The 15,397-nt window shown below is 37.9% G+C and overlaps 1 protein-coding gene across 7 annotated transcripts in view; it reads right to left on the bottom strand.

The window, feature by feature from the left end:
• Nucleotides 1-15,397, bottom strand: part of ABCB5 (ATP binding cassette subfamily B member 5) — a 133,917-nt gene that overhangs the window by 19,016 nt on the left and 99,504 nt on the right. For 6 of the 7 annotated variants that reach the window (XM_070787571.1, XM_070787573.1, XM_070787574.1 and 3 more), the window contains 3 exons: nt 8,373-8,529; nt 5,294-5,491; nt 3,607-3,813 (listed from right to left, as the gene is read on the bottom strand). In XM_070787571.1, coding sequence (XP_070643672.1) covers nt 3,607-3,813; nt 5,294-5,491; nt 8,373-8,529 — 562 coding nt within the window. Of the gene's footprint in view, nt 1-3,606; nt 3,814-5,293; nt 5,492-8,372; nt 8,530-15,397 lie in introns of those variants that run through there. The other variant, XM_070787577.1, reaches the window with a different exon arrangement.

Here is a 15,397-nt window from a genome sequence, read left to right as displayed (position 1 = left end):
GGATTTTCCAGGCAATAGTACTGGAGTGGATTGCCATTTCCTTCTCCAGGGGATCTTCCCGACCCAGGGATCGAACCTAGGTCTCCTGCATTGTAGGAAGACGCTTTACCATCTGAGCCGCCAGGGAAGTTTAGCCTTGATCTGCCAGACAGGTCCATAATCCTTTACCTGAAACCCACAGGGCTATAGTTGCTTAACAATTCTATTTTTCTTTACTTTAGAATAAAATACTATAAATTGTACACATCATACATTATTTATATTTAATATGCAATATATATTATTTTGGGCTTCCCAGGCTTTGGGGGTAAAGAATTCGCCTGCCAGTGCAGGAGACACAGGAGACTCAGGTTTGATGCCTGGGATGGGAAGATCCCCTGGAGAAGGAAATAGCAACATGCTCCAGTATTCTTGCCTGGAAAATTCCATGGACAATGTAGCCTACCAGGGTCTCAAAGAGTCTCAAAGAGTCAGACATGACTGAGCAACTGAGCACATACACATATATTATTTAAGACCCTCAGAAAGGGCTGGGTAGCAATCAGTAATCAAATATGTGAATACTTATGTAGAAATAATTGACAATTCATTCTAAGTAGGATTAATAAAGACTACATAAAACCTCACATCATTTTGACCACCCAACAAATTTACTTCAAACATATGGTCTTTGTGTGTGGAGGGGAGTGTGTGACGTTTAAGAACTTTTGGAAATTGGAACTGGGGGAAAGAAAAATATGGACCTGAGTTTCTCTCATCCAGGTTGTAATGTACCAAGACTTGCCCCTTTCATGTAGTCTGGGCCATTGCCACAGAGGTCACAGCGTCTCTTGAATGAGCAAACAAAAGGCTGAGCTTCACATGATTTTTTTTTTTTTTTCCTTTAAAAATTCGATCATGTCGCTTCTTTGTGTAAAAACGTCTAGCGGTTTCCTCTTTCCAATAATAACAGAGACCAAACTTAGTCTGGTAATTCAGAACCTTCACATTTAGTCCATGCTCATATTTGTGTGGCTTATTCTTAATTCCCCACTTTATGCTCAGAACTTTAAACTTATTTTCCCTCAAACACATAAAACCCTTTCACATGTATGTGTTTCTGCATGAGCTTATTCTGTCTCCTAAAAATGGTGTTGCTCCCTGTGCCTAGTGAACTACTCATTCTTCAAAACCCAGTTCAAAGCAATATCCTCTGTGTGGTTTTCTGTGAAACTTCGTCATTCCTGCTTTTGTACTCTCATCATATGCTCTTTGTGTTTTCATGCCAGAAAGCTGCCCAGTGTATTATGTACTTTCTTGCTCACTTTCTACAGACAACCTGAAGCTCAGTCCTGACAATTCCACTTTTATGATATTTTTTACATCCTTTTCCTTGTTTTATTTTACTTTATTAATTCAGACCTTCATAACTTAACCCTGGAAATAGCTCCGAGTTGATTTCCCAAAATCCCTGTCCTTTCTCCACTCCAAATGGTTATTTACATTACTGCTAGACTAGTAATTTCCCTGTCCTATTCCCAAAGGATATTTTGGCACCAGATTTCTTTATGGTTCTATATATTTTGCAGGTAAGAGTGATATGAAAGTAAACTACAGTTTTATTTTAAAACACTTAGAAACAAGCTATTCTTTCTTTTGGAAATGACATTATGATTCTCAAAGTTGATTGTAAAAAGAATGCTGAATCTCTGCAGTATATAGTTCTGGGTAAATCTGAGAAATAGTACAATGAAAAGAATGAAAGATAAAAAACAATTTAACGGTAAAAGTCAAATGGTACAAATATAAAATGGATAGCATTTTACCATACATAAATTAAAGAAAAACCCTATTAGGATTATGTAGATAATAATCTATCCTTGAATCAATAATTCAGTGAGTGTCTTGGTTAAAAAAGGGAAAGCTATAGGGTCACAATATTTTGTTACTCCTTCTATTATAGTTAGTAATGCAGAACCGTACTGAAGTTAGGGAAACTGTATTAATGGCCCATTTCTAGTTAGAGGAACCAATTAATGTGGACAGGAGATGGTGAGGGATGATCTAGTAGTATAAAAGAGTATCCTTCTCCCAAAACAGGGCATTAGATTATTGTTTGATACAATGCTTACTAACCTTTGGCATTTCCTTTTAAAGTGAGCTAGAAAACCACATTATACAAACTTGCTTCTAATCAAAAGTAAGTGTGTGTGTGTATATATATAAATGTAGGTATACACATATACTTTTTAAAAATTTTTTTGCTGCACTGTGCAACATGTGGGGTCTTAGTTCTCTCACCAGGGATCAAACCTGTGCCCCTTTTAGGAAGTGTGGAGTCTTAACCACTGGCCCACCAGGAAGTCCCTATATTTTTATTTTATCTATGTGTGCATGTAGGTATAAATAGTAAGAACTTATAAGTTGCAATCAACATTAGTGTCTCTGTGCACTAATTCTGGATTTGTATCAATGCTTGCTATGCTAAAGCCCTCTTGACAGCCAAGATTTTCAACTTTTCTGAGATTTTGTGTCAGCTGCCACAGCCAATACAGAGAGATGACAAAAATGGCAGGCAAGGACCTAACACTCTAGTGGGAAAAGGAGTCCTAAGCAAATTAATAAGCACCAGCATAATTTTAGACTGTGGTAAGCACTCTGAAGACTATGCGATAGGCTATAAGGGCTGGTGGGTCCTCTTTAAAATAAGATGGCCACGGAAGACTTCTGCAAAAGTGACATTTGAAAGAGCTTGAAATTTAAGGAACTGGCTCTTCGAAGAGTCATAAGAAGGGAGAACCCAGCTGAATAAATATGAGTGTAAATGTCCTGCAGTAGGGAATAAAAAAGTTCATGAGACAGAAAGAAGTCAGTATGGCTGGAGAGAGTGAGCACATAAAGAGATCAGGGCCAGATCACAGAAGGCCCTGCCGGTCTTTTAAGAAGTTTTGATTTCATTCTTAGTTCAAAGGGATGACTTTAGGAGGTTTTAGGCAGGGAGGGGTATGATTTACTTTATGTTTTTAAAAGATCCAATTGATGTGAGGAAGAATTATAAAGAGGCAAGACTGGAAGCAGGAAGACAGATTAAGAAGGTACTAAAGTGGTCCTCTCTGATGTCTCAGACAGTAAAGAATCCATCTGCAATGTGGAAGACTCAGGTTCAATTCCTAGGTTGGGAAGATCCCCTGGAGAAGGGAATGGCTACCCACTCCAGTGTTCTTGCCTAGAGAATTCCATGGACAGAGTCCATGGCATCACAGTCAGATGTGACTGAGCGACTAACACTTTCACTTACTTTCAAGGTGGTCCAGAGGGGGATGATGGTGGTGTAGCCATAAGTAGAGTATAAATGAATAGAAGTATAAAATGAAGTATAAATGAATAAATGAGTAGAAGGTATAAAATAAAAATATGAAAATTAATTGATATTCAGTGAATATTAATACAGTTGGTCTTGGAAAAAGTCACACAAACATAATTTCAAATTTTGCTTTTTATATCTCACTTTACATTAGATGCCAGCAATAAATAAATTGTGTAATCCAAGAAGCACATAAAAATAACCACTTAAGCCCAATAAAATACTAGACAGCTTTTAGTTCAAGATTTCAGACATTTTCTTACCTCAGGGAGACTCTCAATAAAAGAGTGGATGTTTGCTGCGTTTGCTACTTCTTTTATCTCATTCAGTGACACAACACGGCTGTTATCACCATAGGCTATGTTCTCAGCAATGCTACAGTTGAAGAGCACAGGTTCTTGAGAAACGATTGCTATCTGGGAACGGAGCCACTGTACGTTCAATTCCTTTGCATCCACACCATCAAATAGCTGCCAAAAGCAGAATGGAGAATGGTATGTGAAGATCCAACAACTGCATCATGTTACAGCTCACTGCATTCAAACGTATACAAATCATAACAAGAAGGTTAGGAATCCAAGCTGTTTCATAGCATAAACGTTACCCGAGAAGGGCTCATAAATCATATGTTGTATAGAAGCAGACAGCATGTATTAATAACTAACTGAAGTACCAACTCTTAAACTTACTTGACATTTCTGGGAATGGCCATATATTCTAGAGACCTGCCCAGAGTTTAGAATGAAGTCTGGTGTTCTGGACTAAAGTCAGATGAAAAATGACCAACCTCCACTGTAAAGGACCCTGTTTTATTAAAGCCTAGTGAGGTAACAAAATTCAACTGACATCTGATGAGCATAAGCATACCTACTATGTGATGAGGACTCTTCAGGCACTGGGGAAAGAGTAATAAACAAGACAAAGGTCTTACCCTCCTGTAGCTTATACTGTAGTGGAGAGAGGCAGGTAATAAGCACACTAACAAACAACGTCAGAAAAATAAAGTGTCATGATAACATGATAAGATAATGGGATAGAGAGTGACTAAGAATGTGCTGAGGATTTGGGAAGGGGACAGGTGAATGCATTATATTCTATCTAAGAAGTCCCCTCTAAGGAAGTAGAATTTTTAGACTGAGATGTGAATGATGAGAAGGTATTGGCAAAGAAGTTATAGTAAGAACAAATTTTGATCAGGGGAACAGCAAGAACAATGTGTGTTCAAAGAACACTGTGTATTTAAAGAACATAAAGAAGTCAGTGAGACTGATACACAGTGTATAGTGAGGTAGGAGTGATAGGAGAGGAGTCTGGAGGGAGAGGCAAGGGCTAGATCACAAAGGACCTTGATTTGATAGTATGGACTCTCGTTTATTCTAACTGCGATAGAGAATCATTGGAGAGTTTAAAAGAAGGAGGGTGCTATGCTGTATGCAAACAGCTGAGTGTTACCTTATTTTGGTACTCACTGTTCATTGTTTTCTGTGAAGGCAGCCATTTTGCAAATAATCTTTGCGACTGTGATGGGCAAAAGACTAAATTGCAGCAGAATGATGACTATCAGGACAATCTTTGACTTTTATGGGCTTTTTGTTTTTTGCGGTGGTAGGGGAAGGAAGAACAGGAAGTTGTCTTTGTGTGTTTGTAATGTGGTGGTGTTTGAAGGGACAGAATAATTGAAAATCTGAATATAAGTTAGAGTAAGAAAAGTGCCAGGTAAAAAAAACCATCCTTGGAGTTCAAAGGAGGGAGAGGTTGCGTTTTTTTGAGATCAGGATGCAGAACTTAATGGAGCTGATTCAAAAGAGCTCTAATCATGCCTATGGTTTTGAGAACTGTGGTGTGGAGATGGCCAGAGTGAATAGCAGGAAGCCTGAACTTAAGCCCAAGGGAATGTTTAAGAACAGCTCTGCTAACCTCCAGATAAGTTGTATTTGAATTCAGTCTTACCACTTGTCCTTTGACTGGGTCGTAAAATCTCTGCAGAAGTTGGACAGAAGTGCTTTTCCCACAGCCACTGCTTCCAACAAATGCTACTGTCTTCCCTTTCTCAATACTGAGGGATAAACTGCGAAGGATTAGGACATCTGGGCGACTTGGATAGAAGAAAGAGACTTCTCGGAACTCTATATTCCCTTCACATATGTCCTGTGAAAGAAAGTTGGCAGTGTTTAAAAGGATGACTTAGAAAGTCTGTAACATACTACAGCACACTCTGGCCGAGTGCTTTCTGAAAACTGTCTGTTCCACAACCATTTTAATTTTAAACATCATGTTCCTCTCTGTCGCGTTGCTGACTGCACATTGTTGTCGTTCAGTCACTAAGTCGTGTCCAAATCTCTGCGACCCCGTGGACTGCAGCATGCCAGGCCTCCCTGTCCTTCATTATATCTTTCAAACTTATGTCCACTGAGTTGGTGATGCCATCCAACTATTTCATCCTCTGTCTCCCCCTTCTTCTCTTGCCCTCAAACTTTTCCAGCATCAGGGTCTTTTCCAGTGAGTTGACCCTTCACATCAGGTGGCCAAAGTTTCAGCTTCAGCATCAGTACTTTCTGTCATTTTGCTTGAGATTTTTATATCTGTAGTTGTTGTGGTCTTAGCTCTCAGACTTCCTAAAAACACTGGTTTTCTTTGGCTTCAGTACCCAGTCACAGTCTGATCTGCAGAAGAGCTGTTTGACCACCTGCTCTAAATAAATACATCTTTTAAAAAAATTAGTTTGTGTTTTACAGATATTATTTGTGCTTTATAGGTATTATTGCTTAACTCAGAATAGCTGGAGCCCTCATAAACTATGTATAAATGTTGTTTTTATAAGTTGGACCATGATTTACAGTTTATATACATCTCTATTTTAAATTCAGATTTATCTGTGTTAATTGATCTTTTGGCAGTGACATTTGCCTATAAATTTATTTTTCTCTTTATGCTTCAATCTCTTTAGTGGTTGATAATTTGTAAACCAATATTTATGTATATCATAAGTATGATGTTTATAAAAGATTTTCCAGAACAATCACTAAATGATGATTAACTTTCTCTTTATATATTTCGTTCTTAAGATTTTAGGTTCTTTTGAATTCCATGTTTGCCCTCAATCAAATGCATTTTAACTAGTGAGGTTTAATAATCATGCTCAGCATATTCTGAGCCCAGTATATAGGTAGGAGGCAGAGATAGGTAGAGGGGAGGAGTATCAAAAAATATTTGACAAATTATTCTGTTGTCAAAGGAAAGAAATGTTAACTTGTGGTTAAGTATTGTAGAATTAGGAAAAAAAATCCTGAAACGATATGTGCCAAAATATTAAGTTTAACAGCAGCTTATTTTTAGCTTTTTCAATGCTTTCTGTTTTGCCCATTACAGCACATGAATATTATTTGTGAAAAAAAAATTTTAAAAAAAACCTTAGAGAGTACAATTATTTCTGTATGCTCTGATGCCTTTTGGAAAGGTATAGAAAGATATTCTAGACTTCCAGACTTTAATACATTTAAAATTTTACTATTTTAAATATTTTGTAATGGAAAAATTTCAAACATCTATAAAAGTAGAGAGAATAACATGTAATGGACTGTTTGCATATATGCCTATCTCCCAACCTCAGTAATAATCATTGTTTGCCAGTTTTGTTTTTATCAGACTTTATTTTTTTAAAGCATAGAGAATGGGCTTCCCTGGTGGCTCAGTAGTAAATAATCCACCTGCCAGTGCAGGAGACAGACTAGATCCCTGATCTGGGAAGATCCCATATGCCACAGAACAACTGAGCCTGTGTGCCACAACTATTGAGCCTATGCTCTAGAGCCCGGGAACTGCAGCTACTGAAGCCTGCTCAACCTGGAGCCTGTGCTCTTCAGTAAGAGAAGCCACCACAGGAGAAGCCTGCGTACCACAGCTAGAGAGAAGCCCCTGCCCACCACAACTAGAGAAAAGGCAGCACAGCAACAAAGACCCAGCACAGCCAAAATAAATGAATAAAAATTAAAATAAAAAATAAAGCATAGGGAGTGATAGAAGTAAGTGTCTATTAAATACAGTAGAGATTAAATAACTTAATTTTATAGTCTTTATAAGAAACATTTCCACAATCTATCCCTTTGAAACAGTTCTATGGGAATGTTTATCAGTGAGATGCTCAATCCCTCTATTGTAACATTTAGAAAGAAATGACTAGTAATATTACTAAATATCTAAATCCTAAGATTTAAAAATTTTCCTATATTACTTTTCAAAAGACAAGTATGAAATTTTATTGTGACATTCATGTATCTTAAAGCATTCTATTTTGAGAATGTTATGATCTTTTTATTTTTAACTCTCATTTCTTTTAATAATTATGAAGTTTGAGTGATAATGTACTATTTTAAGCTATCATACATATAAATCTACTGTTAAAATTCTAGAGGGAAATACATTTAAATGAAAATTTCCTTTTAAGTGTATACCTAATAGTTATTCTTTTAAATTTAAAATGTCTAGAAAAACTGAATATATATTTAATGTATGTATCTTTTAGAGTTTGTGACTAAATGTGTACATGTGTTTTAATATTAATAATTTAATATAGTTCCCATTTCCTATCTTCTGTTTACACATATATTTTCCATGAAAAATGGCATCTGAAGTAGCAGGATACTATTTACTTTGCATATGTTATCAGAGAAAAAAATGAATAAATCTTAATGCAAAGCTTTATCCAATATTAAAACTTTTGCAGTCTAAATAAAATCAAATGTATAAATCAATCCTGTGTTCAAGAACATTCTCATGGCATCAGGCAAATAAACCAGAAGCACATATTTTTTAATATAAAATCTGTACATTTTAGTAGGAGAGGTGAAAATTTGATTAAGAAAAGATCCTCTTTCTCCTTCTGTAACCATAACAGTTATTTATACAAGCTTTTAATTATTATAGCACTCATTTGCAGTTATCGAATAATGCCTTAATTTAAGTCTAATTAGAGAGCATGCATATGAAGAATTAATAATAAGTGGACATTTAAAATCATAGTTGTGCTTACTGTTTTTTTCCCTTCTTGACTATAGCTGTCTATAGTTGGTTTCTTTTCCAACAAAGCAAACAGATGCGCAGCCCCAGATTTGGCTCTCGAATATTCAGGTGCCAAAACAAGTGTTTCTCCAATGGCCATAGCTCCATATGCAATTGCAGTAAAAACTCTATCAAAAGATAAAACATTTGAATCTCAGTTAGGTATATTTTCAAATAAGAGCTCTAAAAGTGAAGGAAAAATCAAGCACTGGAATATAATCTTTTGAACCAGATAGAGCCATTAATGCTCAAGGCCCAACAATGATACAGCTCTTTTGTAATTTTCTACCACATATTGATTATCCCTTTCCTATACAACAAAATAACTTTGGAGCTCAGGTAATCTTAAAAATTTCTCTTCCAATTAGAAAGACAGGTCAAAGGCTCTAACTAGTGAATATAAAACTTCTTAGCTTCTTTGATATAAGGATCATTTGCTTGGAGATTTGACAGAGAATTCAACTAACAAGGGAAGAATGGACTCCCCAGTCATGAGGTCGGAATTTACACAGTAGATATGAATGGTTTTTTTTTCCCCCTTTTTTTGCATATAATGTAGTTAGAACAGATAACTGATGCCAGATGATTGGTTATCTGCCTGAAGTGCTACAAGATTTAAAGTGAGCAAAGCATGGAGACTGTGCTTTGTTAAGATCCTAAAAACAATGTATGAGTAAAGTACAGCTTAGCCAGACTGGAAGAAGTGCTGTGATCTTTGGTCTGCTACAGATTATGATCTCAGTTTTAAAACATATTAATTCTAAAATGGTAAGTATGCAGATGATAGCACACAGGATAATAGTCACAGAAATGTGGCATATCATGTGGCCATGGTTAAATATTTTTCCTCTCATTTTTCATTTTAGTCATGAAAACACATTATTGGAATGAAAAATACTGCATCTCAGTGACAGAGCTAAAGGTGTAATTCAGCTAACAATTATATAAGTTTCACTGGCAGTATTTAAACATTAGGCAATAAAAGGACACATAGAACCTAGCTGCTTGTTTGCTGTGCTGGATCGCAGCAAGGTAAACACAAACACACTGGTCCCCTCATGAATTTCTCCAGCGATGGGACCTATCAAGGGGTGGATTTTGATGCAATCTCTTCAGCAACATAGACTTCAGATCTTGAACCTTGTTTTCTTTATAAAGGTCAAACACCATATAAGATATATAAACAACTGGTTTACTGGAATGTGTGATGCTAAAATTTTGTAGTTACTAGCTCTGTGATGTCAAGGCATTTTTAGTACTAATATTTACCGAAATTTAGAGCTTAAAATGCCATTCAAAATACTTAATACTCAGCTATAAATATCAGAAGTGTGTACTGAATTTAGGTAACACATGAGAGTAGGCTTCTCAGAACAACTAAGAACATACCTTAGTATCTGAAATGTGCCAAAATATCTTACTGTCCTAAAATTTGCATAATTAAAAGTCAATTTAATTATTTGACGTAAGTGTACCGAGGCTAATGTCTTTGTTAGGTCTCCCATAAGATGAATTTACTGAGAAGGGGAGAAGGGAAAACAAAGATGCAAAATAGATTAAGAAGAAAAGTTTTAGTAAGAAGGAGAGCACCAACTGAAAGCTCTGTGCTGTCTTTATTGTGTTTATGTTGAGGGGAGGCTAAATGGAACGGGGATTGATGTTGATGAGGATTAGATTGAGGAAACTAACTTTGTGGTGATGGGACTGTCTAGGGGTTTCAGTTCAGTTCAGTTCAGTCGCTCAGTTGTGTGACTCTTTGCAACCTCATGGACTGCAGCACGCCAGGCCTCCCTGTCCATCACCAACTCCAGGAGTTTCCTCAAACTCATGTCTGTTGAGCTGGTGATGCCATGCAACCATCTCATCCTCTGTCGTCCCCTTCTCCTCCTGCCTTCAATCTTTCCCAGCATCAGGGTCTTTTCCAATGAGTCAGTTCTTCGCATCAGGCGGCCAAAGTATTGAAGTTTCAGCTTCAGCGTCAGTCCTTCCAATGAATATCCAGGGATGATTTCCTTTAGGATGGACTGGTTGGATCTCCTTGCAGTCCAAGGGATGCTCAAGAGTCTTCTCCAACACCACAGTTCAAAAGCATCAATTCTTCGGTGCTCAGCTTTTTTTATAGCCCAACTCTCATATCCATACACGACTACTGGAAAAACCATAGCTTTGACTAGACTGACCTTTGTTGGCAGAGTAATGTCTCTGCTCTTTAATATGCTGTCTAGGTTGATCATAACTTTTCTTTCAAGGAGCAAGCGTCATTTAATTTCATGGCTGCAGTCACCATCTGCAGTGATTTTGGAGCCCCCAAAAATAAAGTCTAGGGGTTTAGTCAGGGACATTATTCTCCCTTATACTTTTCTCCCAGTGGGTGCTGTATAAAGAGACCAAAGCTACGGAATCTGTCCTAACCTCATCTGGCCCAATTAGATAGAATGAACTAAAGTGCAGTTCACTTCCACTTAAGTATTTATTGCACAATAACCAGTGCTCTAACTCCATGAGAGTGTTAGTGAAGTGAAGTCGCTCAGTCGTGTCCGACTCTTTGCGACCCCATGGACTGTAGCCCACCAGGATCCTCAATCCATGGAATTTTCTAGGCAAGAATATTGGAGTGGGTTGCCATTTCCTTCTCCAGCAACCTTCCCGACCCAGGGATCGAACCCAGGTCTCCCGCATTTCAGGCAGATGCTTTACCGCCTGAGCCACCTGAGCCCTATGAGAGTGTTAAGTCTCTTCAAATTGGTCCCAGCTCCTGGAGGCCTCTGAACCAAGAGCTTACTCCAGGAAATGTTCAGGCTGACTTCCCATGCCAATATTGGTCATGGGAATTTTGCCCATTTAAGATATATAAAGAGTAATTTGCTGTAGTGGAGAAGGCAATGGCACCCCACTCCAGTACTCTTGCCTGGAAAATCCCATGGATGGAGGAGCTTGGAAGGCTGCAGTCCATGAGGTCGCTGAGGGTCGGACACGACTGAGTGACTTCACTTTCACTTTTCACTTTTATGCATTGGAGAAGGAAATGGCAACCCACTCCAGTGTTCTTGCCTGGAGAATCCCAGGGACGGGGGAGCCTGGTGGGCTGCCATCTATGGGGTTACACAGGGTCAGACACGACTGAAGCAACTTAGCAGCAGCAGCAGCAGCAATTTGCTATAGTTTTAAAGTCACCAATAACACATTCATCAAAGTATTAATCAATGATAAATACTTATACAGCCTCTTCATGCCTAAATAAGATTACAAGAAACATTGCACAGTTCAGAAATGATTTGCATGCTGAAAAAATTCTTGAGCCACAAATATGTAATGTAAGAATTCAAAAACCTAAAATTTAACTTCCATAATTTTCTTAAATTTAAATTGTCCATGGAAGAAGAAATCTTTATCTACAGCTTATCCTTACATGGATTTACTCTGAATTTATACTGCTTTACTGATTTTATACCAAAAATCTCTGGGATGGCTAGAGTTGAGGAAAGAGAATATTGAGCAGAGAGAGATCTGGAGAGGGTTTTCACGTGCTGAGCTTCTTTTCTAGTTATATGGATTCTTCATGGGTGCATGGGGTCATTGTCACTGCAGCCTCGCTACAATGATCCTTTCAAGCATTCCCAAGCAATGGAGAAATCTCCTTGCCCATCATTGCTGCTGAAGTAGAATTCAAATTTTTAAAAGATCTTTTGGCTAGGAACAAGAATAAAAAAAGCATAGAAATGAACAAACCTGATTTTAATACAATTGCTCCAAATAGAAATATCTAGCCTAGTAACTAGTTCATGTCTGTATGTCTCCCCTTAACCCTGCTCCCATATCCAGTGTGTATACCTTGGCGACTTACTTCAAGAGGAAGTATACTAGTGGGTTCTGAGACTGACTCTGCAGCCAGACCACTGGGACTACATCCAAACTCCGTCCTTTCTGTACTAGCTCTGCGACCCTCAGCATGTTCTTTGTGGTTCTGCTTCTGCATGACAATTCGGAGATAACAAGTCTATCTGCATCTTACAGGATTGTTGTGAGAATTGAATATGTTAATAATGTAAAGTGTTTAGTATAGTGCTCAGTGAATGTTTAAGTTGTTGTCATTCCTTTCACAGAACTGAAAGTTAATGGGACACTTCCTGTTGGAAAATAAGCTCACACATTTCTATGGATGTAGATTAGTGCAGCAGGTCAAACCACAACTTCTGAAGTCCCTACCCAGTAAGTTTCTGTTTTTGAATTGGAAGATAAAGTATCTTTCCTCACACAGGTGGCCATTACAATTATTCCTATACTCATACTCTTTCTCCCTGTATCTAGGTAACAATACAAAGATCCTTTTCTTTTTACCCTAAATCCCTTTCTCAGCAGAAGGGAGAAAGAAAATATACAACTTATATTTATTTGTTTCCTTAGGTTTTATAGAATATTTTCATATATATGATACCATTTGATCACTTAGGAGTAAGGTAGGAAAATTTATCCATTTTTAATAAATCAGGAGACTCTTAACTCAGAGAAATAAGCAATTTGCCCAGAATCACATAGCTATGAAAACTTTAGGCCTGGAACTTGAACTTCCATGTTTACTGTATTTTCCCTTCTACAGTGCTCCTTTCCGTGGAAAGCTGACCTGAACTATGTCCTGCATGTTGGGGTTTGTTACCACTTGTTTCCCATTTTAGAATCTTCAGACAACCTTAGATATCAAATCTCCCTTGATTTGTCTCCTTTAGATCCCTTCAATGCTTGATCCCTCTATCTGGTCTCCTTATCTTGTCCTCCTCTCTTCTGGATAATCTCTGGGGAGAAGTTGGGCAGCTGTCTTGGCAGTAAACACTGAAAGAAGACTTTCCTGTTTTCCTTGTTTTGGCTAATCAAGATTGTTTTCCTAACTATCAATATAATGTTAACTCAGTTCCATGGCTGCCTGGCTTACCAGAGCAAAGATAATAGTGAGGATCTAGCTTGCTTTCTGGGCTTGTGCTCAGTTGCTAAGTTGTGTCTGACTCTTTGTGACCCCACGGGCTGTTGCCCACCAGGCTTCTCTGTCCATGAGATTTTCCAGGCAAGAAAACTGGAGTGGGTTGCCATTTCCTCCTCCAGTGAATCTTTCCGACCCAGGGATCAAACCTGTGTCTCCTGAGTGGCAGGCAATTTATCACTGAGCTACCTGGGATTGAATATTTAAAGTCCAATATGATTTCCTGTCATGAACTGTATTTTTGATTTTTGGAGGACTAGGCTGAAACACATATGCTGCTTGGCTCTGCTTGTCAGGCAGTTTTCAAAGCTGTGGCTTTTATTTTAACTATTCTGAAGGTGTCATGCCTTGATTCTTTCTTACCCATCTGCTCTGCTTAGCTTCCTGCTAATATGCATAACATAGAAGGAAGAAACAGAGAGAGAGGCAAGTTCTGAAGTCGGAGTATGAAGAGCTACAGAAACCTCTGCTGGACACTAAGGTTTCTGGACTATATTGCACAAGACAAGTCAGCTAGAAACTAACCTAAAGACACTAAAATTCAGACAGAATAAACATGTTGTATTTCTCAAAGTCTGTACGTTTATATTAGAGTAAACCCGAAGTGTTACAAGGGCTAACAGTGGCAGAAGTGGAGAGTTTTACTACACATATGTGTAATGAAAACCTAAGCAAGAAATTTTTCTAAATGCTTATGCATCGGCTGCAAGGCAACAGAGTGAAAATGTTTAAAACCTTTTAAAAAATGCTCATTTCAGAGAAACTTTTACAATAATAGAGACAGCTTCTACCATAAGAGATCTATATGACCCTTTTTTTTTTAAGAAGAAAAAACTAAGGTTGATAGGAGCTTGGCTGATTAATACTATGAGCACATCAAGGAATTCTGCTTATAAGACTGTCTTTGTGTATCTCCTTTTATAAGTGAAGTGAAAGTCGCTCAGTCACGTTTGACTCTTTGTGACCCATGGACTGTAGCCTGCCAGGCTCTGTCCATGGAATTCTCCAGGCCAGAATACTGGAGTGGGTAGCCATCCCTTCTCCAGGAGATCTTCCCAACCCAGGGATCAAACCTGGGTCTCCTGCATTGCAGGCAGATTCTTTGCCATCTGAGCCACCAGGGAAGCCTTCTAAAGGCACACTGTCATTTCTGAAAGAGAGACAGCTTCCTCATCCTGGTGACCATACATCATGAAAATACATTCACATTTTACAGAGTGAATAAAACATTTTTATTTTATACAGTAAATTAAAATATGAATTTCCCAAGTTTTAGATAATTCTAGGAAAATTTTCTGAAATGATCAAAAGAAAACTCTAAGGTTTTAAGGAGCTATGGAGAGCAGCCTGGGATTCAGTCCCTATAGTCATATTTCTTAAAGAGTGATCTTCAGATTCTGTGCCTCAGAATAATCTGGATGTTTGGTAAAATGTAGGTTCCTGGCCCTACACCAAATCTACATATCTCTGGATTAGATCTGTGGGGTGAGCTCCAAATATCTTCATTTTTAACCAGTTTCTCGATTAATGAATCAGGAAATCACTGATTTAGAAAACACCACAAAGTTCTTTTTACCTAAAGAGGGTTCTAGTAGAAAGTGGTTAACTTTGTAAAATTTTCCATTCACTTAGCTGATGAGGTAGAAAGCTGTCCTACTCTGGAAAGTGCAGCATCCTTCAAGCTAGGTATAATTTAGTGTTGATAAAGGGACACTCATGACATGATCATGGTTGTCAGAGACCACTTTGGATTTCCAAGAAAGCTGAAGATTTTGCTATTGAAGACAAATCTTATCTGTTCACATTTTGCACAGTCCCATTCCCATATTTTTCAGAGCCCATCTCCTATGTCCACACTATAAAAGTATCAGTATCCTTAGTCTGTTTGTAGTCTGGTTGAATGAAACAAATCAAAAATGATACTAGTGCTCCTAGTTCAGATAGCTCCTTGTTTCTTCCTTCCCTCAGGGCCCTGGGAAATACCAATGTGATGCTGTTCATTAATCAATGCTCTCATGTTAATA

Source organism: Bos indicus, chromosome 4, assembly GCF_029378745.1.
Source record: "Bos indicus isolate NIAB-ARS_2022 breed Sahiwal x Tharparkar chromosome 4, NIAB-ARS_B.indTharparkar_mat_pri_1.0, whole genome shotgun sequence".
Classification (NCBI taxonomy): Eukaryota; Metazoa; Chordata; class Mammalia; order Artiodactyla; family Bovidae; genus Bos; species Bos indicus.
The sequence above is the reverse complement of the archived record's forward strand: the minus strand, read 5'-3'. Positions and strand labels throughout refer to the sequence as shown.